Below are 22123 nucleotides of genomic sequence, written 5' to 3'. Positions count from 1 at the left end.
ACAGATAGTATGACTGCTGCTGCAACAACTACTTCTTTACTGTACTAGTGCTATTATTAATGATACCTCTAACCCTACTACTAATACTAATACTACTGCACAAATGGTACACACCTGAAACAGTGGCCTATTGCTAGTATTACGACTACTGTTACTACTAGGACTTCTGATGTCACTACTAGTATGACCACTACTACTACTACTACTACTACTACTACTTCTGTTATGGCTTCCACTGGGTGGCAGAGGCGATTTCTACCTGTGGTGGTTCAGGAAAGCCTCTCCATAGGTGATGGGTGTGTCTCCAGTCAGCATGCGAAATGTAGACGTCTTCCCTGCTCCGTTTACCCCCAGCAGGCCGAAACACTGAAGGACACACACAACAACACAAAGTTACAATATACAGTTGTATGCAAACTTTTGGGCACCTTTGGACAAATTAAACATACTTATAATTTTTTAAATGAAAAAAATTAAATACAACCACTGCGACAAACAGACATTAAAACCTTTCTTCAAATGTTAATGGACTGTTACTGTTTGTAAAACTCTCTTCATTAACTCATCCAGCCTTCGTTGACTTGTTGCATTGTAAGGCAGGTCAACTATTACCATTAGGGGTTGTCAGCTGATGATTTTCAGAGCTGATAAATTCTCTGGCCACAATCACCAAAAGTGTGTTTGGAGAAAAACAGGAGCAGCATTTGATGAAAAGGACAACTTCACTACAAATATTATGCTTTGAGGTTGTGAGGTAGCCATTGGCACAGTAGAGTGAAGAATGGTTTCCACTAAATATCAGCAAATTCTAGATACAAGTGTCCTGCAGTCAAGTCAAGAAGGTGAAACTAAAAATAGGCTGGCTTCCACAACAGAACAATGATCCAAAGCAAATCTCAAAATCGACCATGAACTACTTCAAGAAACACAAGCTGAGGCTTTTGGATCCCTTCATTTGAAATTTTGAATCAGCAGCTTCGCAAAAATGTCACATATATTCTTAGTCTCTACAGTAGCAGCACCAGCTATTGTTGCAGTAACAACAGTGGTTGTAGCTGAAAAGCTGCAGTGCTACAAGTACATTAGCAACAGTTATTCTAGGCTCAGCAGCAGGAATATCAGCAGCAGCAGTATTTTTGGAAACAGCACCGTTACGTGCACAAGTATTAATAGCAGTTACAGTAATAGTAGAAGCAGCAGGAGAAGCGACAGCTGTAGTGGCAATAATAACAATAGTAGCAGTAGTCGTAGTTTCATCAGCAACAGTTATCATATAATCACTTGGATGTTTTCTAATTATCTCTTTTGGGAGAAAAAATAACTAGCTGAACTACAACATAACTAGCAGTGATTCCAGACATTGATTGACTGTATCTGCAGCAGATATACATAGCTGACAATCACAGTGTTGAGTGTTGCATTTATTGTGTAAATCTCTCACCTCGCCACGGGGAATCCCAAGGCAGAGACGATCCACTGCTGGCTTCCTACCTGCTTTGTAAACCTGAAAAACACAAAGAAAAACGCTACAATGACAGCCAAGAACTTACAATGAGGCATTCATAACATCAGCTACTCTGCTGTGCAGGATCAGTGGTAGAGATTTATCTCTATATGTGCTGTAAGTGTCTGCTTCTATCAAGTAAAAAGAGAAGCATAAAACGATATATATAAACGATACGTATGTGCAATGTAACAGTACAACCTGATGGTCCTGTGTTCCTTGTATTAAAGTAGCTATGTAGATAGTTTTAGTTTGACTTTTTAGGCTTGTACGCTGGTTGTACCTTGCTCAGGTCTGTCATGGTGAGGATGTCTGATTGGGCTTTGCCACTTTTGACCCTCTCTCTCTCTCTGGCAACATCCTCGTCTTCTGGACCAAGAGGAGGCATCTCAGGTTCAGTCCACCATGGTCTGAACAGACACAAGAAGAGAGAATGACCACTCTGACTACCTTTGTTTATCTGGTTGCTTTTAGAAAGCTCTCTCTGCATTTTATTTAAATATTTACACTCACCTAATTTCTAAATACATTATTTCTATAATCATTTCATGCTTAAGTAATATTTTGTTTTAAATTCTGATGCATTCATGATTTTTCTGACACACGGGTACACAGAACGGGTTTCCATGGTGACAGAACTAGTTTTAATCATACCTGAAACGAATAAAAAACTTGTACTGCAGCAGTATGGTGAAGATGAAGAAGATAACGCCCTCAGCCGCCATCGCAAACAAGTTCTTCCCTACAAAATCCCACTGGAGAGGATCCAGAGTCTGTTTGGTGCCTGGAAAAGGATGAAACACAAAAAAACGTTCCTGGAAAAACCTTAACTGTCTTTGATTGCATTTGGCAAAGTGTATAAGTATGTAATAATTTTCTGTAGGATGGCACATAGAAGACTACATACAACAAGACAATATACAGTTTACAGTATGTTCAAACTCCTGTAGAGTGAAGGACCACCAAATCACCACAAGCACCAAAATATATTTTAGTCTACCTGGTAGATATAGAGGTACATATTCAAAGAGTAGGAATAAAAACCCTCCTCCACAGCTTCATACCCAGTCTCTGGAAGGCGTCTGCCATAGCCTGATTTTTGGCCATGTCGATGAGTCCTCGGCCCAGACAGAAATGAGGGAAGATGAGGAAGACCTTCTTCAGAATCCGGTTCACCTCGTTCAGATGCTGGAAAGAATCGCTGAATAGTTAAAGTAACACTAGATACATTATATGTTTGTTTTACCACAGTATCACACATGGAGATTACTGCTCCATGTGTCCAGATTTCTGGATTTCCTATATCACTTCATTTTTGCTAACATCACTTTAAAAGTTTGACAATTTGTAAAATTTCTTAAATTTTACAAAACTTGATGTGATTAAATTTAAGCTTTAGCTGATGAAGGCAGAGCAGCACTAATGCAGCTCTCATACAGCTTTATGTTTCTGAATATCTGAGCCTTTCCTTGTTTCTTATTACCCAAGGGAATAACTTGTTAGCTCATGTTACGTTACATACTATCCCCTCTATGTCCACACTGGTGCAGTTTGTACCTCGTCTACAAACAGCTCCAGGACGAAGGTGGCGATGCTGCCGTTGATTCCAATGAAGAGGTTGATGGAAGTCAGAACAACATAAGCCGTGCTCGGGACGGTGAACACAAAGGATGCTGGGTACATAAGAGGGGTGATGGACCACCTAAAAAAGATTATGAGGTTATTCGAAAAGCATAGACTGATACATTACTTTTGTTACTGACCATCCCTGCAGGCACGCAGCCGGCCACCAATGTCGTTAGATGTTAATATTTGGTTGAATGGACCAAAATACAATGTCATGACGACGTCTAAAGCCAACGTCAATTTGATGTACAATACTGACAACAGCTGATAGTTGATAGTTTGTTGGTTTTAAATTGTGTCCTTATGTAATCAAAATCCAAAGTCTTCCAAATGTCTCATGCCAACGTCATCTGGACATACATATCAGGTAGCCAACGTTTTGACATCAACTCGACTTTCATTTCCAACTAAAATTGAGTCCAGTGTCTTCATGATGTCAAATTGATGTCTGGTGCCTGCTGGGATGATTCAAGTGGGACAACAGAGACTTTGTCTACAGAGAGACACAAAAAATGAAAAAATCATGTATCAGCAAATTGAAGTGATATGGAAGTCATTTAAACTTTTATTATTGGCTTGGAGGTTTATTTAGTGAGTGTTAGAAATCATCTTATGGCTAGTCAGACAATTTAAAGATTACTATTATAAATGTGATTGCCTTTGTAGTTATGTACAAAGCAAAAATTTAATGAGGAAAAAAGATCAAAATCAGGATTCCAGTTTGTGATATCTTGAACAGGAAGTTCCCAGGCTCTGAAATCAATCCTAGTCAAATGCAACATGCTGTAAGTATTGTGAATGAATGAATGAGACCATTAGATTAAAATATTGAGACAAACAGATTTAAAGGATACATTTGATTCTGGATCACAGGAACAGACATGAATCACTCTGATCATTCAGTCTCGTCAGATTTTATAACAGATGATTTTAAGAAAGAAACAGCATGAACAGTTTAAACGTACCCATAGAGAAGGAGCAGCAGGACGAGAGCGGGCAGGTTTGTCTCAGAAACATACGACTGCTGCTGGAAACAGATGAAGATCAGCACAACCATGGTGGCTGGGACGGTGTAGTTCAACTGAAAACAAAATGCAATTTTTCTATTTTATTATATTGTTTGGAGAACAGGGGTGAGCTCTTACTCCATCCATACATTACTGGCCTGACATTGAAAACAAATACAGAAAAGTGTACACAAGTGACCACAGCATTACTTCCCTATCTTTGAGCTTCTTAAGTTACAGGTTGTTAAGACCGAAAAACAGCTCTGCATTAAAAAAAATGAAGCTGCGTCGTTAATCTGCGGCTTTTGTCAACCCTTGTCAACTGGCAACTCCTTGACATTACAGCATCACTGACAGATTTAATCTTTTCCAACAGAAGTGTAGCCTTCTCCTCCGCTCTAATACTGTACGGTAGAAAATTAATTATAAAACATATTTACCTCACATATTTGCAAAGTGAACAGACAGTATGTAGATTTTCTATCTGAGATTGTTGTCACATTGGGGAAATCCTATAATACGACAAGTGTTGGACTTGTGGCTGACTGTCTCTTGAGTACTGACCATGTCCCAGGTGAAGTTGGCCAGCCAGTAGAGGATCGGTTTGACCCCGCTGACAAACTGAAGGTGTTTGGCTTTGCTGACTCGCTCCTCGATCAGAAAAAGGACGAAACTTGCCGGCACAAAGGACATGGCAAAGATCACGCAAATGGAAACCAGAACATCCACTGATGTGGTCATCCTGAAAGAGTGACACAGTCAGATAAACACAGAGGAAACATTCACACTGAGTAAGTCTAGCCGTAACAGCTATATAACATCTACCAACATCAACCTAAAAGTTCCACAGCGGAGAATTTACATGGCCATTTCGGTGAGTTGCTCCTTGGTGAGGTTGAGCGGGTGGTTGTAGGCAGTGATGCCGTGCTTCCTCCTCTCTGGACCTGGTGGTAGGCTCGCTCTCAGCAGGCCATTGTTCATCACGTTGACAAATGACACCATGGCATGCCAACCTTTGTTATTGTACCACACCTGAGTACAGCAAAGATAAACGCTTTTCACTTTAAAAACTTGTAATCTGAGTTTTATCTGCGTTCAAGTGTTTTATGTTTTTTCCTTTTAGGACTTGCAGCAGACGATGAAGAGAGAAGTTAATACACAGACACGCATTTACCTTGACGTTGTTTTGACTGTTCAGTCTTCCATGAAAATCCGGCAGTCGGTTAAGAAGATGATTCAGTGAACTGTTCTGTGATGAAACAACAGATATCACAAAACATTTAGAACATTCAGGAAGACGGTGGGATTGGATAAACAAGCCTGAGACCTCGCTGTACCTGTGGAACTCTGTAACGAGTCCTGATTGCCATGATCGAGTCTTCGACATGATGGACCTGAGATAAAGTCTGGGTGGCGCTGCCTCCGAGGGAGAAACCTCCATATCTGCAACACAAAAAATACACCTTTAACAGTTTTTCTTTTCAGTCCTTCAGGAGAACAAACGTTCGAAAGATTAAATAAGAGAGGCTCAAACTGTGGACACTATGGTTATGGAAACTGCAAACATTTTGCTCCAAAAATTGTGTTTTATTCCAGCAGCTTACCTGAATTCATTCACCCACTTCTTGGTTTTCAGGCTGTAAATGGCACAGGGGGGAAAAGAGTGAATCTATGAGGAAACTTTTGAAATACAGGGCTGAAATATCTACAGTAACATCAGCGCTCTCACTACAACTATCTGTGCTTTTGATCAAAATATTATGCCATTCAGTCAGATGTTTTCATGCTCATCTCATTTCATCAGCCTGCTTTCAGGGGAAAATGTTGGTCACATGGTCTGAATGTTGCTTGTAAAAAGGTAAAGATATTCTTTATCATCAACCCTAAAATAAATAAGCTATTCAAAACAAAAGTATACACAGGTTAACGAGTTATACAATTAAATAAATACAAGATTTTGCGGTCAAATGAAAGGCACCTATAGAGAAATAAAAGGATATAGGTTTCTATGGCATCAATCACTGACATGAAAGATGAAGCTCAATTTCCAAACAGAAGAGAAGGGACAGCAATGCAAATGTATCCCTTGACCCTTGTATGTATCATCAATAAACAAAACAGAAGTACTGTAAATGGAGTGCAAAAAAATAATCCTCATCAATCTCATTGTATTATGTTTAACGAAGTACCTTTTCTTGAGGATCTGAGAGTAGGTTTTCACCAGGTAATCGGAAACGTTATAACTTGTCAGATTTTGGAGGAAGTCTCCAGTCAGCCTCTTAATCTGAAAAATAACAAATTAAAAGATCTCAACTGAAAGTAGTAGAGCCAAATACAGACACACCCTGCAGTTTATTTCACCCTGCACAAGCAAACATTTAAGGAAATATTACAAGGCTCAAGGAAATGTTTGTTTGTCTGTTCTGGATTGAATTTATAACTGAACGAGGTAATTTCATATCAAGTCTTAATGCAAAAGTCATATCGCTCAACACTGCCCTCATCTGACACCACTCTGACCTGCGGAGGTGGCAGGCCACCAGCACCCTGTGGGCAGTCAGGGAGCATCCGGCGGACGTCCTCTGTGCTACACTGACATTCAGGAGAGGGTCTATTTCTGCTCCAGTTGCCTCGGCTGAACATCTGCCATGTGGAGTAAGAAACCTGTGGCCGCATGAACAGGCCACCCCGCTCAGCTTCACACTGAGGACTCCTGCAGGGAGAACAGGCAGCGAACATAGAGTGTGTGTTAGTTTTTGGTTTTTAAACATGGAAAAAAGTTGGCTGAATATCTGGTATTAAAAAAAGAAACGTGCATTAAACCACTGTGACAATTTGGCAGCATACAGCATCCTTCAAAGCCATTAGTTTGTACAGGTAGAGATAAGTTTACATCTTATATTGACTGATTACCGGTGAACGTAATAGATCAATTATTACCCCCAATCAAATGACGGCACTTTGTGAAGAAATGAATAATTCTTACTTCTATCCGAGGCAGTAATCACCAAAAAGGGAAATTATATTGAAAGCTTCAGAATGTTTTAATCACTACAGTCAAGTTAATCTCAGGCATTTAGTTAATACATACCAGTATGTATTTTTTGCCACCTTTCATGCCATTTTCTTGACACTACATTTAACATTAAATAGCTTTAAAATACATTTGTTAAACCTGTAATTATGGACATGCCAATATTGTTCTTTGGTCTTAAATCAAATTATCTTAACTTACTTATATTATCTTAAATGGTTTCAAATAACCAAAAACCTAAAGTGATGCTAGTGAGACAAATTTTTGTGTTTACAGAGATTGTCTTACGTGCTGTTGTCCTCTTCCTCTGTCTCCATACACTTGGTACCAAAACCTGGCTTGTCCAGCAGAGCTTCTTGCAGGTTCTCCATGGCTGGGTTCCCTGGGGCGTCGTTGCTGTTAATATCAAATATAGTGAAGGAGCTCGTCGGAAAAACAATAACAAGGCATCAAGTGATGAAAACGACTTCATAGAATTAAAACTGCAGTTAGTAGCTGTTTACCTCTGACAGAGTGGCAGAGAAAAATCTCTTCTTCACCGACTAGAATAACGGATATTTAGGTGCAGACTAACCTGAAGAAGGTGTACTGCTCTCCATACATCCAGGGCTGCAGCTGCAGGGCAGGGTACTTCCCAAATGGAGGGACAATGAGGCTGAAGAGAAGGGCAATCAGGACGAACACAGCAGGCAGAACAATCTGAAACATGAAGCAACCTGCAGCTGAGTGGCTTTGCAAGATCAATTTGAATAGAAAATAAATCTTTCTCCAGTAATGACTAATAGCTAATTCCCCATTCATAAATAATAAACATAAAACATGTGCAGCCAACAAAACATTTTTTAGTCGACAAAGATTCTAACAACCAATTAGTCAACTGACTGAGGATACAGTTCTTGTTTTCATTATGGATACCGTGAAGCCCATGATGACAGATGGCTTTTAAGTCTAGCTCTTAAACAGCTGCTGCTGGTGTTTGTCATCACCTGAGCGAAGAAGCCCCTGCGGCTCCTCCGAGTGTAAAGCCAGCGTTTCACAAAGAGAGCCCTCAGCTGTTGCCACATCAGCCACCAGCCGGTCAGGGGGATCCCACCTCGGCCGTCTCCGCTCAACAGGTCCGTCTCCTGAGGTTCTGTAAACAGCAAAGGCACAAGTGAGAACTTACACCAATATACTGGAACAATTAAGACACAATACAATGGACACACTTGTCAGACCAGAGTCGGAGAAAACTAAAATAGAAACGTGACATGATAACTGGGTTACATTTTATTGTTGTGTTTCTATTTAATAATTTTTCATCAAAAATGGAAGTCGTGCAGCACAAAGTTTCCCTACTACTACTGAATAAGTTTGGTGTGTGGTTGCTGAATGATTTTCGGTGAGTGATGACCTGAGGATACCTTGCTTACGAAGTCTTTTCCTTCCTGGCAGCAGTATGAAAACAAACAATCACAATTGGAGACAGAATGGTAGACTGACTGTACACAGAAACACAGTGTGGCACTGGTATGTACACAGATCTACTGTATGTGTCTGTGATTGTTTGTGCGTACCTGTCTCTGGTTGTTCAGCATGTTGTCCCTCCTCTCTTTGCCTACTTGATGGCTGTCGGCTGTGGGGAGATTCAGGCTGCAGCTCAGGTTCAGCATCCACACCTGTTTCCTCCGCCACTCGCAGAAAGATCTGGAAATTAACAGGATGGCAGTGACTTAACTACAGGGTAACTCTACAAGGTCTCATTTAAACATGAAACTCTTCTCCACTGCAGCCCTAAAATGGCTGAATATTTAATGAAAACTCTCACCCTATTCAGCTTTAAATTCAAATTGAGGAATTAATTTCAGTTTGTCCATGTTTATTAATAAAGTGTATTTCTTGCCAGGTCTGGGAACAGATTATTTTCAGTTAGTTTTCCTTGAAACTGTTGTTATGTTCTGACAACTGAAGCTGCAGACAGCAGATGGCAGTAAAAGAGCATTAAATAACTTTTTACGCAGAGGTCAGAGGAGCAGAGAGTGAGTGGTTATTTCACACTGGGTAAACTTATCAGGCTCCATAGGTCTGCTATCAGTGCTAATCTGATGCCAACGTTAAGCCCATTACGACCATGGCTGCTCCACAAATATCCAGCTTTCCTGATGAGACCTGGCTGAGCCAATGTAGATCACACTGGTGGGACGCTGCCTCACTGATGTGAGGTGGTGATTCTGTCACGCACACACAAAATTTACACACATAAAGACAGGTAAAGTTAGTGGGGAAGTGTTTTCAGGGCCATGCACACACTTACCAGATGAACTTAATAGAAACCTGTCGTTTCTTTCAGACAGCATTGTTTATTCAATCATTTTATTTTTTCTGATTGTGTATGACTAGATTACTGTGTCGTACTTCCTAAGAATTCTGATCTTTCACTGTTTTTCTGGCATGAGGAAAATGACATTAAGACCCCCTGAGGCCGTTTTTATACAAGCATAAGTAATATGCATGACTGAGTTTCATATTTTTTCCAAGTCTTTTTACATGACTTTGACTTCCTTACTCAAGATTTAGAACGTTTCTGGCAGTAGATAAAGTGACTTATTCTATATCCATCAATATAAGTGTAAATGTTTTACCTCTTCCAGTGTGCTGTCTGAAAGGCCGTAGCTGCTGATGCCCAGCTCAGTCAGCCTCTGATCCAGATCTGACAGAAAGACCGCCAGGCTGCTGTTCTTAGCAGCTGTCTGCGGCAGGTTGATCACTGCCTCACGCCCTGACTCCTCCACCAGCCTTGCACCTGGGACGTGGTGCTGTGCCAGGGAGACCAACGCTGCCAGGTCTGCCATGAAGACAAGAGAGAAATAAAGTGAGTTTGATCCCATTGGTATTTAATCATTAATACTAAACTGGTGCTTGTAGAAAGTGCCAATGCACCAAACTGTACTTTACTAATATCGAAACCACCTCAGTTTAGAGGCTTTACCAGCCTGTTAAACACTCACATGAGCTGCTGTCCTCGCTTCCCAGCCCGGTGTCTTCACTCATGGATGACTCGCTGTCCTACAACAGAGTTGACAACATTTAAAGACAGGGACAGACAAGGACAAACTTGATGCTGTCACATGAACTACAACAGCTGAAATGCCAGTGGCTAATTGCCCACCAAGGTGAATGGATTTTGATGTAAAAGTAAGTATAATACATATTCGTTTGTGTTTGTTTCGCTCCTGCATTGTTGTTATCACCTCATCTCGGTTGATTTCTAGATTGAAACTCACCTATTGTTTTTCTATCATAATTAGACCTTTTAAGACAAAAATGGCTAGTTTATACATTGGCTGGGTGTTTTTGGAGAATGCATGTAACAAATGTAAGAAAAGCATTGCTAAAAAATAGAAAGGATTTGCGCTTTAGATTTATTTGATAATTTAAGTTTACAAACCAAAATCAAACATTGGCACATTTAACTTTCCCTAGATAATTAAAATTCAGAAAAAAAAAAAAAAAAATCAGACCTTGAGAGAAGCCAGCTTATTGGTGCTGCTGGTGCTGGTGCAGATACTGGTACTGCTGGGAGTGCTGGTGTCCAGTCCCTCCCTCTTCACCACAGTGAGGTAATAACCAGATCCCAGCTGGGATTTCAGGAAGAGCGGTGATCCGCAGCAGCAGAGCTTTCCCTGAGATATGATGGCGATCCGGTCACCTAACAGCTCTGCCTCATCCATGTAGTGAGTGGACAAGATGATAGTTCGGTCTTATAAAGAAAACAGGAGAGAAATATATTCATTGGTACTGGTCATTTGTGCATTGTTTAGGTCTTACATTATGTTTTACTTGTCTTGTTTGATTTTTTTTTAAGACTAATGAACTGTTACATCTTAAGGGTATGACACAGGAGGACGGTGCACTCAGAACAAAAGCTTAAGCTTTCAAATTGGTAGATGACGGGAGTAATGATGAATGTTGTAAAAGGAAAGGACTCATTTACCAAAAGAAGAAATGTAATTAGAGAAACACTGGCATTCATAATAAAAGCTTTCACAATCGTCATTACTTACGTCATTGATCAGTTTATCTCAGATCTTAAGACAGTATGTAATCCTCCCATTCAAATAAAAAATCACCCCAAAAAAGAACGCCATTAGACTCCATATACAGCAGCTACTCTTAAGCATATCATTTCTTCTCCTAGTTCATATATTTTTGGCCTCTGGCACCTTAAAATGTAGCATTCTGTTGTATAGTAGGTATTTGTATATTTACACAAATGCACACATTTTATCAGAACTTCCTATTCTCACCCCACCCCCCGCTGAGATGTAGCCCATAGTCCCACACCTTTGCGGTATTTGAGCAGCAGATCCCAGATTCCTCTGCGGGAGTAAGGATCAACCCCAGCTGTAGGTTCATCCAGAACAACCACCTTAGATCCTCCAACGAATGCTATCGCCACAGACAGCTTCCTCTGCATGCCACCTGACAGAAACACAGTTTTTAGAACAGAAAAAAAAATTGTATTTATCCATAAAAATTGAGAAACCCTTTTACATGTATTATAGTTCCAAACATTCAAAGTTAAACTAGCCAATTTACCAGAGAGGTTTTTGGTCTGTTCGTGTCGTTTGTGCAACAAGCCAACGTCGTCCAGAAGAGTGTCCAGCTCAGATTTCACCTCATCTTCAGACAAACCCTTGAGACACCCATAAAACCACACATGCTCCTCCACTGTTAGTCTGAGAGAGAGAGAGAGAGAGAGAGAGAGAGAGAGAGAGGGAGAGAGAGAGAGAGAGAGAGAAAATAAATCTATTCCTTTAAATAAATCTGGCAGATCTTTTGAGACTTGTTATTAATTTCAAAATAATTTAGCTAATTTGTGTAGACATGGGAGAGGTGATCCCTACATGTCAAACAGGACATTGTGTTGTGGACAAACTCCCAGTGTCCTTCGGATGATGTCCATATCGTGCCGAATATCCATTCCCTTGATATACACGGTCCCAGAGGTAGGTGGGAACAGGCCCGTCAGGACAGATCTGAAAACACAAAGAAAATATATCACATAAATTCTTTGTTCTGATGCACTTTCCACATGAAATTAGATCACAACTGCATGTCTTATTCAGACTTTGATTCCTGAAACCACAAAATTACAATAATTTAAGTGACAAAGCTGTAACTCCAGACCGTATGTTTCTATGTACACTAACAGCTACTCAATACATAATTAAGACATATAGTAACTGCAAAATAATACAGATGTAAGTAGGTGGCTGGTATCAGAGTGAAAGGGTTTAATTTTAATTTTTCTTTCTAGCCTTTTTTTTTTTCTCTCTTGCCTTCCTGTCATTGCTTTCACTCAACCAGAGAGATTATTCTGCACCTTATTCTTGTAAAATTAAAACTCTACGTTGGTCTAAAAGATAATAACAGAGGGCATCATAGTCATGTTCTTTCAGTCCTCAGCTATACTCACATGGTGGTGGTCTTGCCAGCTCCGTTGTGGCCAAGGAATGAGGTGATCTGTCCCTCATAGAACTTCAAGTTGAGGTGGTTGACAGCCAGTTTGCCCCCCTTCTTGTAGATTTTCACCAGGTTTCTGATGCTCACGCCCATAATCAAGTTACTGGGTTCTGGTTCAATGTGATCTGATGACAGACACACAATTTATATACTTATATGAAATATGCAGTATCTACAATGTGGAGTTTTGATCTAAGGTAAAAAAATCTTCAGCTTCAGTCTCCATTTGTTCTTAACCTCCTAAGACCCGAACTCTTGCATGGCGTGCATTTTTAATTTCTCTTTGCTATTTAGGCTGATTGGGACCTGAGAAAAATTATGTCCACATATGAGGATATTAGTTTTAAATTTCGATTACTGAGTGGCAGTATAATATCCTCATATGTGGTCACCAGGCCCTTGTTGAGAAAAAGTTAGTATTGTGGTCTAGAGAACCCAAAATGTGAGGTCCACATATGTGGACGCCAGGTCCTAGGAGTTAATATGCTTATTGTCTTAGCTCATTAACTAGATTTGTAGATTTGTAGTTAATGAGCTTATGATTACAAAACTACGAGTAGAGCCTTTTAACTGGTATGAAAAGACGGTCGACAGCTTCCACACAGCCACCAAAATTTGTAACTAGGCAGGATGACAGGTTACTAAAACCCTTTCCAATCGACAAGCTACTTATCAGTCATGCAACCTCTGTTTAAAAACTTAAGGCTACGTCTAAATAAATCTTTCCACGATAAATGAGCAGAAAATAACCAGCGAGTGAAAAGAAACAGGTGCTGGTGAGCAGAAACTTCCAGAGTCTCGTACCTTCATCCTGCTCTGAAGGTGCCGCTGGGATCGGCATGCCTGCCTCCAGGGGAACTCCACCCCAGTAGTTGATCTGGAAGATGAAATACCAAGGTCTGGGGATCCCAAATTCACCTGGTGTAAAAACACACAAACATGTGCACACATTCAGTTAAGGCCAAATGTTGGTATTTTCAAGAGTGTGTCTAAATGAAGCACAGAATTTTTTTTGTTCTTTAAGAAAGAACCAGTTTCATTAGGAGCTTAAATCCAGTGCACAGACACTATGTTTTCTCCTAGCCAGATTAAGTTCTCATGAAAGTGAATGAAGTTGTACCAGGGAACACAGCTTCGATGTACCAGGCTGCAGTGGCATAGATGAAGGCGTCCACGTAAAGCATGATTATAGATATAGTGAAGCTGTAGGAGTCTCCTTCCACAGGGCTGGAGCGCAGGTTGTGCCACTGGATGCCCACACCTTGCTCCTCATACTGAGAGAAATACTCGCAGCCAAACCCAAATGCCACAGGAGAAAGAAAACTCTGAGGAAATAGGAACAAACCATTTTTTAGTCCATCTGTGATAATGACCAAGACGAAAGCCCCAAATATTTAATGAATTACATACATTTATTGCAGCATATTAAATTGTGGAAAAAACTTTACAATTGTACCCATAATTATTTTACTCACAGCAAAGACTCTGTGTGTGGTGTTGAGGTGGTCTCTCCAGGCGACACACAGTACATAGGGCAGGTAGAGGCTAAAGTATATGAGCCCCCCACAGGCAGCAGCCAGGTTGGCTTTGGAGAAGAAGGTACTGATGAGGAAACACTGCATGATGGTGGCGGTGGCAAATGCCATGAGGAAGAAAAAGACAACACCTGGGTCGCTGTAAGGCAAGATGTCCCCCCACTGGAAAGAAATAAGACAAGAAGGAAGGGTAGAAGGAAATATAACACCGCATAATACCACCTTCTAATCTGACTCCCCATTACTTTAAGAAATCTGACTAGAGACCATTTATATTTCTAACATGCTCATTTCTGTCTCTGATCCCACCCAGCCCTCCATTTACAGTTAATGGTGCATCTATCCTTTACATATGTTTGCTGCAGAGTGAGTGGTCATCTTGCCTTGAGCAGAGCAATAAGAAGTGCTGCAGAGACCAGGAAAGGAACCACGCTGCTGATGAACCAGCTGAGCCAAAGTGTTCCTGTTCCCAGACCCATAATCCTCATGGTTTCCTTCAGCCTCGCCTCCTTCTCGTACACCATACCTTTGACGATCATGGCAACTGAGTAGATCCAGGCCAAAGTCATGAAAAGTGGCAGGGAGCGGTTCAGCACTCGTAGGAAACTGTGGAAAAGCAGAAGGGAGGAGAAATCGTAATCAAAATTCTTATTTACTTCTTAATGCAAAATAATGATTCTGTGGAAACTCAAAGAAGCCGATTTAATTATTGGTATTTATTTCTCTTTAATGATTACAAAACGTATTCTACACTTATTATTCTAACTCAGTTAACTTTAAACTATTGAATTTTCAAAATCTCCTTGATTGCCTTTCAGGACAAAACATGATCCCTGAACCACACTGACCCATTGGCCACCAGTTAAAGGTTCAGATGGAAGTTTGTGGATGCACTGGTTTGTTCCCAGTAAAAATGTGTGGAATTACGTGCACAGTTTATAAAAACATCAATTTACAACAACATATGACTCACACATCGTCCACATAGCAGGGGTAAGGCATCTGCTGGATGTAGATGCCTGTAGTCTGCTCAACTCCGGTCAGGACTCGGCTCACAGCTCTCTCTACCAGGTCCTGGATGTACACGAAGCCGCCCCAAATGTAATGCATGTCATTAAATGGGTCGGCTGCTGGGCCAGGATCCCAAAACCTGATGGTAAAAACAGAATTTCCTCATTGTAAGGTGAAAACTAAAAGCTTGTTTTTGGCTTAATATTGTTGATTTTTGAGTTCATGGAATTTCATGCAGGTCATCCTTTATATGTTCCCATAGCTGAAACTTTTCCCGTTCTTTCAGTTTGGACTTCAAAGAAAACATATTAAGCTGTATTGCAATTTGGTTTGTCCAGCTCTTATGCTTTAAGTCGCTATTTCCCAAAGAACAGTTAAGTATTAGTGAGGGCAAAACCAAAGCAGCTTCCTTGACACTCCAATGAAACAATCTATTAACTCATGTGGAAGAGAAGCAGGATAAAAGCAAAGCATTCTGGGTGTTTTCTCAGTACCTGTCCTTGATTTTGTTGGTCCGAGTCACTTCATCGATGTCCATTCGGATCTTGTAGGTAACGTGGGGCGGCAGCTCAGGAGATGAAGAATTCGGCAGCAGGAAAACCACACCTGCCCAAAATTGCCTGTCCTCCAGTAGCTCCAGTGCTCTGTCAATCAACTGACCCTCAGTCTCCAGCCCCTCCAGTTTGTTCAGAGAGAAACACTGAAGCAGAGGAAAGAAAATGTAAATGATACAAATGATTTTTTTTCTAAACTACTTCTAAATTCCATGGGAGTAAAAAAGAAAAAAAAGAAAAGGGGGGGGGGGTCACCTCAGTGACTTGTGCAAGAGTGCTGATGATGTGGCTGATGTCATTGTAGATGTCCAACCAGGAAGGTGGTGCCCCAGGATTCCGACGGGCGTTTGGAGAGGGTGTGTCCAAGAAACGAGCGATCCGTGAGGCCGTCCAGGACGTGTTCTCCAAGCGCAGGTTGACTAATACTGCAACCTCTGGCCGCCTCAACAAATCCTGTTTATGCACACAGACACATTATATGAAAAAAACAGATTCATCCCACTTGCAGACAGACAGTAGTTGTTGAGCCAGACCTGCAGCATCTGAATCTCCACACTGGTCTCCATGTAGTTCTTGATGCGCGGTCCCACCTCTGTCCAGGCTTCATTTATTTCCTGGAGGATCTGGAGGTCCTCAAAGGTTTTGTTCACCTTCAGCAGACACAACTTGTAGTTAGCTTAAATGGATGTATTTACTTCATAATGCAAGTACAGCAGAGTACATTTCAATCCAAAAATCATGAAGATTTAAAACTGTTCTGTGCCCAGGGATAGTGCAGTTAAGTGGTAACTTAACTATTGATACTCATTAGTTTCAGAAAGAAATGCTTTAAATGGTAATGAGGCATGTTCTGGTTGTGTGAAATGACACTTTAGCACTTCAACTCTATGGCCAATACAGTATATATTACTCTTGTCAGTGAAACACCCATAGGGCTTGTTGGTGATATGAACCAACCTAGCAACAACCATGAGTTACATTCTTACAAGCTTTCTTGAAAAGTTGGCGATCAATCTTGATAACTTATCCCTTGAGGTAAACAAATTTAGCTTCTTTGTCTAATTCCCTTCCTCCTCATTTTTTACAGTTTCGGTAACTCTGACTCTATCTTGTTGTACCTCTTTCATGACTTCTTGTACTACAGGAGTGTCTGGCGTATACAGCAGTTTCCCAATAAAGAGAGGTTTGATTCCTCGCCACATAATGCGGGACAGAGGGTTAGACTCCAGCCCCTGGATCAAACTTTTACAGAAAGGAGCTGCAGGGAGGAAAGACCAGACCAAACAGGACACATGTTAGATGAACACACCTGGTTTAACAATACAAACAGTGCACACAGACCAGCAATGACAGACACAGCTGGAATTTGATGCTCAATGATGATGAACTGATTGTTAGTGTTGTTACTGAGCGTAAAGCTTACAAAAGTGTCTAACCACGTGAAATCCATTTCTTTTTCATTTACAATATTCAAATCAACTGAAAGTCAAGGAGAACACTTGCAAAATTTTAGTGTTATATAGAAAATAAATAACTATGAAAAAATAAATTGTGACACAGGAAATCTTTCACTCATCTGCGTACTGAAATGATCTGTGACCTCAGGGCACAACTTGTCAAATATGAGCACAGATTTCACTTCATATCTAGCCAAAAAATAAGAAAACAAAGTAACACCACACAAACTCTGATCTGCAAAGCCTCTTACTGGTGCTGTTGTCACGATCCAGGTCAGTGTCTTCAGTGCCGTTTTTGCCTAAGAAGGACTTGATGTCATTGTCCTCGTACCAGTTGAGTGACGGGATGCGTTCGCCACCAGCCTCAGGGTGACCGCACATGATCCTTGAAAAAGCTCGGAAACTCTCTCTAGGCAGCGCTGTGCGATTCTCTGGAGACAGAAGACGAAGAGCTGCGCTCAATTCTGCAAAGCTGGAGAGGGAGGAAAACTGAGGGAGGACAGAAGTAAGAGCAAAGGTTTGGAGGAAGAGAAAGGAACACACATGGGAGAAGAAAGGCAGGGAGAAACATGAGAACATTATGTAAGATCAGGAAGAGAATTCTACAAAACAACAGCAACAATAAAATAAACAGGAAAAAAGGCTGGAGTATACAAACACAACAAAAGCTTCAAGTTCCACTTGCAGCAACTACCTTTATAAGATGCAAGGCTGATTAACCCCCATAATACGATGATATGTCCACCCAACAGATATTACCCACTTATACAGCTCAACTGGGGATTCTCACATCATAAATGGACAAAGACCAACCTCTGCCTCCCTAGTTTTGTAGATTATAACAAACCCAAATTATTCAGGCTATTCATATTCTGTATGTGTAATATCAAGCTTTACCACATCAATAAATGTATGCAAATAAATAAATATACTGTACTTATTATTATTACTACTATTATTATCCTTTTTTTTTAATTTAAACATGTTTTACACTTTCATATTCATAACTCTATGAATTATGGGTAATTTTCCAAGTCTGGTGAGATCTGCATCCTACACAGACTCTCTAGAAGTCCGCAGAGAGTCCGCTTGAAGCCCCTTGTGGACTTGCAGAGTTCCCGGGAACACGCCTGTGAGGTCAGTGAGTCTGCAAGTGCGGACATCTGGACACTCGTTTATGGTGACTTATTGATAATAAATGCAAATGTGCAGCACCTCCAAAACATTTTGTCCAGTCTTCAGGCTGTTATCTGAATTAAATACAAACACCGATGGATATGAACAATCAGATGTATGTTCTTACGTCATCTATGAGGACAGCCAGTTCCCGGGAAGCTGAGGTGACGGCCTGACTGATGTCCCTAAGGTCTCCAGCGTTGGCCATCAGACGGTCTCTCTAACAGGAGGGAGAGACAGACAGGTTTACTGCTGGCACTTACTGTAGCTCAACAGATACATAAGCAACTCCAGTGGTTCCTACCGTGAAGAGCTTGCTGAAGTCCAGCTGAGAGAGAAAAAGGTGCTCGGCTTCTTGCAGGATGTCAGCAGGCAGGCTACACAGCTGAGTCTGAAGATCATTCATGACAGCTTCTCCTCCATCCACTGTCAGAAACTGTCTTAACAGGCTCGCATTACACACCAGGTCCTTCAGCTGCATCTGATCTCCAGCCACAGTAATCTGGATGGGACAAAATTAATTCCCCACATTTACATTTAAAATGTTAGGCTATGAGAAATATAATACATAAAATTGTTTGCACCTTTAATTATATGTCAATTTTCTAGGCTTTCTATAATGCTTTCCATGTCTTTCTCAATTTTGTTGAATCTTAAGTTTTTTATCCATTTATTTTTTATTGAACTTGAATTTAACCCAGTAAATCAGTTAAGAACAATTCATTTCCTATTTCATTTGTGAACATTATTTGCTGCCTCTTGGTCATTATAATATATTCAACTCATTTATGTTGAATTGAAATTGAACTGAAAGTTGAATGGATTTTGCATCTTTTGGGAAAATCACTCAGGTAGGAAATGCCATCGATTTGACAAACTGATTTAACAAAAGCCAAATTCTGAGGCTTTAGTGGCTCCTTATTTGATACATAAAATTTTTGTTTTACAAAGATACACAATCGATACCTCACCTGCATGTTTAGACGAGCCTTCATCAGCTGGTCCACGGTCTCAGGCAACATGCTGCCGTTGGTCAGTAGAAAGGTGGACAACGTCTCATTGGCTTTCATGAAATCTTCTACTGTTTCTGCTGCAGAAGAAACAGAAACATTAATTTGTTGTTTTTTTTAGGTAATTCTTGACATCCAATACTGATAGTCCTGTTATTTAATATTTCATATCTCTATTCATATCTCAAGTCACACATTTCATAATTAGCATCTCCTCTCTAACATTTTGGATTTTTAAGTGGACATCAATGAAATAAAAATAGTGCAGCAAGAATAAGTGGTTCCCTGTGAGGCTGAACTTAACTATACAAGTTATTTTTGGAGTCTGCAGATATCCATTAGGTTGTTGATATGGAATTTGTTGCAGAAAAAAACAAAAAAAAACACTTAAGAACCTGCTTTCATTCATCCAATTGTTTGTCTGGGGTAGTCATGTAATTTGATCTGCCTACAGCAAGGAGAGGCTGAACAGACACTCTGTGCTGCTTTCACAACAGCAGTGAATGGCCACATTCAGCTGGTCACTCAACACCTGTTTAAAACCATTCATGGCGTTACTGTAACCCTGACTGCCACTGTAACCTCTCAGTCCTGCTCAGATAAGTCTGGGAACAGTGACGGTTCAATAACAAATCCTGAATAGATTTCTATGCTTTCTTGTTATTGATTGCCTGGAGGGGCTTCAATCTGTTATACTTTGTATTTCATGCACATATGAGTTCCAGTAGCTACATGACAAAGAACCCGCGGCTTCACTGATGTGTTCAAACACTGTGATCTTCTCGTCTCCCTGTACTCCTACATATATATTCTAGATATAAGATTTAAGTTGCACTACAACTTCACTGACAGAAGCTACGGCTCTACTGGGTTTCTCTATATACATAATTTATTCTGAGTCCTGGAATCTTTAAGATATACACTGATATAATATACTCTTGTCCGTCTTGTGTGTTTTGTCATACTACAATAACTGGACTCATTAATAATGTGAAATCTAATGATAGCTAAGTTTCTCACTAACCTTGTCCACACATGGTTTTTAATACGAATATGAATTTTTCTGAATAAAGTGCTTGCGGAAAGAAGACACCAGTGTGTTTACGCATCACTATGTCAGCATGTCAATGCATCCCTTCAGACAAGTGCTAGAGGATATTAAAACTGTGGTACTTGGCCAGGTTCCAGGGCGCTCTCCCATCCTCTGGACACTCTCCATCAGGTCCTGAAAGCCCAAGAAGCTCCGGTTTCCACTGTAGGACAGAACAGTCTGGGCGTCCACAAAGAGACGAGACAGTCTGTAGGAGCAGAGCAACAAGAGGAGTCCTTACTGGGACAAACAGGGGCGGTTTAGTTACATTCAACAGCAGACTTTTCAGTTAACCAGCAAACACAAAACTCCCATTTGTGAACGCCACCAGGTGTGTTCAACGAGGTGCTCAACTGTCTCCAAATTTAAATTAGGTTCATTCAAACAATGTTGGTGTTTCTTGCATAAAAAAGATTGTTTCACATAAGCAGCTGAAAAAAGAGGTTTTAACAGCCTGTCATCTCAGCTTAATCAATAATAATACAACTCAGATGAAGGGCTGAAACTATTATAACAATTATTTTCATTATCATTTCATTTGGCAATTTATCACTCTTTATTACTCTATATACATTAAATGTGTGAGTGTCAAAATAACAAAAAAATGACCATTTCAACTTCTTAAAGCGCAAGGTGAATTAATCAAATATTGTGTTCAATCATCACCCTCAGAAATGTACTATCACATTACAAAAGAGCAAACAAGCCAATTCTCATATCTGAGAAGCTGTAACTAGGAAATTCAACTAATCAACTAATGTGTTAATTACCTAGTTACTACCTTAATGTGAATACTAAATAAATAAATAAACTAAATGTTGACTGTGATGGATGAATTTTTTTTATTCAAAATGATTTCTGTATCACTGCGGAATGAAGTGAAATCAGCTGCTGCCTGGAAAGTAAGTTATTATCCAGAAACTTAAGGTATGCTTTGAGAAATTTTTTACTTGTTCAAATCTTTGTGCATAATTTTAAACTCTTGTGATTTTCTGGGCTGACTGTGAACTAAGCCGCTACACACAGCTTTCCATGTTTTCTTTTTCTTATTTTTACCTCCAGTCTACCTACATGGAGTTGTCAAAGTTGCCAATTTGGCCCGGTATCTCCCCTGGTGTCGGACTGTGGAAACAGGGGTTGTTGATGTTGCAGATAATGCCCTGAATCCAGGGCAAGGTGCCTCCTGATGGTAAGGCTTTGTTTGGAAAGTGACCTACAAGCAGAGGAAAAGAAAAACAACCACACAGAGTTTAGTAGAAGAAGATTAGCCTAAAACACAAAACAATGAAATTACTGTGGCACTGACCTGAACCTCAATCTACAGACACCAGACTGAATAATAATCCCAGCAAGCTGCTGTTATCTAAATGAATACTGTGTTTTTTGTTAAGTAATATCAAATTATAATGTTATTATCCTCAACCCATCGTGAGCTGCCTTTACATGCAAGACTGATCTGAAGATAAAAAAAAAAACAGCAAAGAAAAAGTATGATATAACTTTGTCTTGATGTAAGGAAGTTTTTAATTTGAATTAAAGGACTTAGGTTTTTCATTTTCTGTGGAAAAAAAAAGTAAGCCACTGACCAATTAGCTTACATTGTTTTGTCTTGCA

General features: G+C 40.2%; 1 protein-coding gene across 3 annotated transcripts in view; it reads right to left on the bottom strand.

Annotated features, from left to right (window-relative positions):
• The window catches only part of abca7 (ATP-binding cassette, sub-family A (ABC1), member 7), a 30309-nt gene that overhangs the window by 6174 nt on the left and 2012 nt on the right, over window positions 1-22123 (bottom strand). The window contains exons 4-44 of one of the 3 annotated variants that reach the window (XM_056378975.1): window positions 21581-21722; window positions 20593-20717; window positions 19381-19499; window positions 18714-18911; window positions 18537-18629; window positions 17485-17722; window positions 16895-17034; window positions 16310-16426; window positions 16032-16229; window positions 15717-15922; window positions 15185-15361; window positions 14595-14817; window positions 14152-14373; window positions 13797-14001; window positions 13481-13594; window positions 12630-12801; window positions 12058-12189; window positions 11750-11889; window positions 11495-11632; window positions 10672-10910; window positions 10159-10216; window positions 9793-9995; window positions 8728-8857; window positions 8575-8598; window positions 8158-8303; window positions 7746-7870; window positions 7460-7567; window positions 6658-6850; window positions 6327-6421; window positions 5742-5774; window positions 5475-5580; window positions 5312-5386; window positions 5000-5169; window positions 4702-4879; window positions 4096-4211; window positions 3062-3206; window positions 2569-2692; window positions 2159-2288; window positions 1788-1914; window positions 1442-1504; window positions 260-366 (exon numbers count right to left, since the gene is read on the bottom strand). In XM_056378975.1, the coding sequence (XP_056234950.1) occupies window positions 260-366; window positions 1442-1504; window positions 1788-1914; window positions 2159-2288; window positions 2569-2692; window positions 3062-3206; window positions 4096-4211; window positions 4702-4879; window positions 5000-5169; window positions 5312-5386; window positions 5475-5580; window positions 5742-5774; window positions 6327-6421; window positions 6658-6850; window positions 7460-7567; window positions 7746-7870; window positions 8158-8303; window positions 8575-8598; window positions 8728-8857; window positions 9793-9995; window positions 10159-10216; window positions 10672-10910; window positions 11495-11632; window positions 11750-11889; window positions 12058-12189; window positions 12630-12801; window positions 13481-13594; window positions 13797-14001; window positions 14152-14373; window positions 14595-14817; window positions 15185-15361; window positions 15717-15922; window positions 16032-16229; window positions 16310-16426; window positions 16895-17034; window positions 17485-17722; window positions 18537-18629; window positions 18714-18911; window positions 19381-19499; window positions 20593-20717; window positions 21581-21722 (5794 nt within the window). Of the gene's footprint in view, window positions 1-259; window positions 367-1441; window positions 1505-1787; window positions 1915-2158; window positions 2289-2568; window positions 2693-3061; window positions 3207-4095; window positions 4212-4701; window positions 4880-4999; window positions 5170-5311; window positions 5387-5474; window positions 5581-5741; window positions 5775-6326; window positions 6422-6657; window positions 6851-7459; window positions 7568-7745; window positions 7871-8157; window positions 8304-8574; window positions 8599-8727; window positions 8858-9792; window positions 9996-10158; window positions 10217-10671; window positions 10911-11494; window positions 11633-11749; window positions 11890-12057; window positions 12190-12629; window positions 12802-13480; window positions 13595-13796; window positions 14002-14151; window positions 14374-14594; window positions 14818-15184; window positions 15362-15716; window positions 15923-16031; window positions 16230-16309; window positions 16427-16894; window positions 17035-17484; window positions 17723-18536; window positions 18630-18713; window positions 18912-19380; window positions 19500-20592; window positions 20718-21565; window positions 21723-22123 lie in introns of those variants that run through there. The other 2 variants (XM_056378977.1, XM_056378976.1) reach the window with 2 other exon arrangements.

Source organism: Seriola aureovittata, chromosome 6 (genome assembly GCF_021018895.1).
Source record: "Seriola aureovittata isolate HTS-2021-v1 ecotype China chromosome 6, ASM2101889v1, whole genome shotgun sequence".
Taxonomy (NCBI): domain Eukaryota; kingdom Metazoa; phylum Chordata; class Actinopteri; order Carangiformes; family Carangidae; genus Seriola; species Seriola aureovittata.
This window is presented reverse-complemented; position numbering and strand designations above follow the sequence as displayed.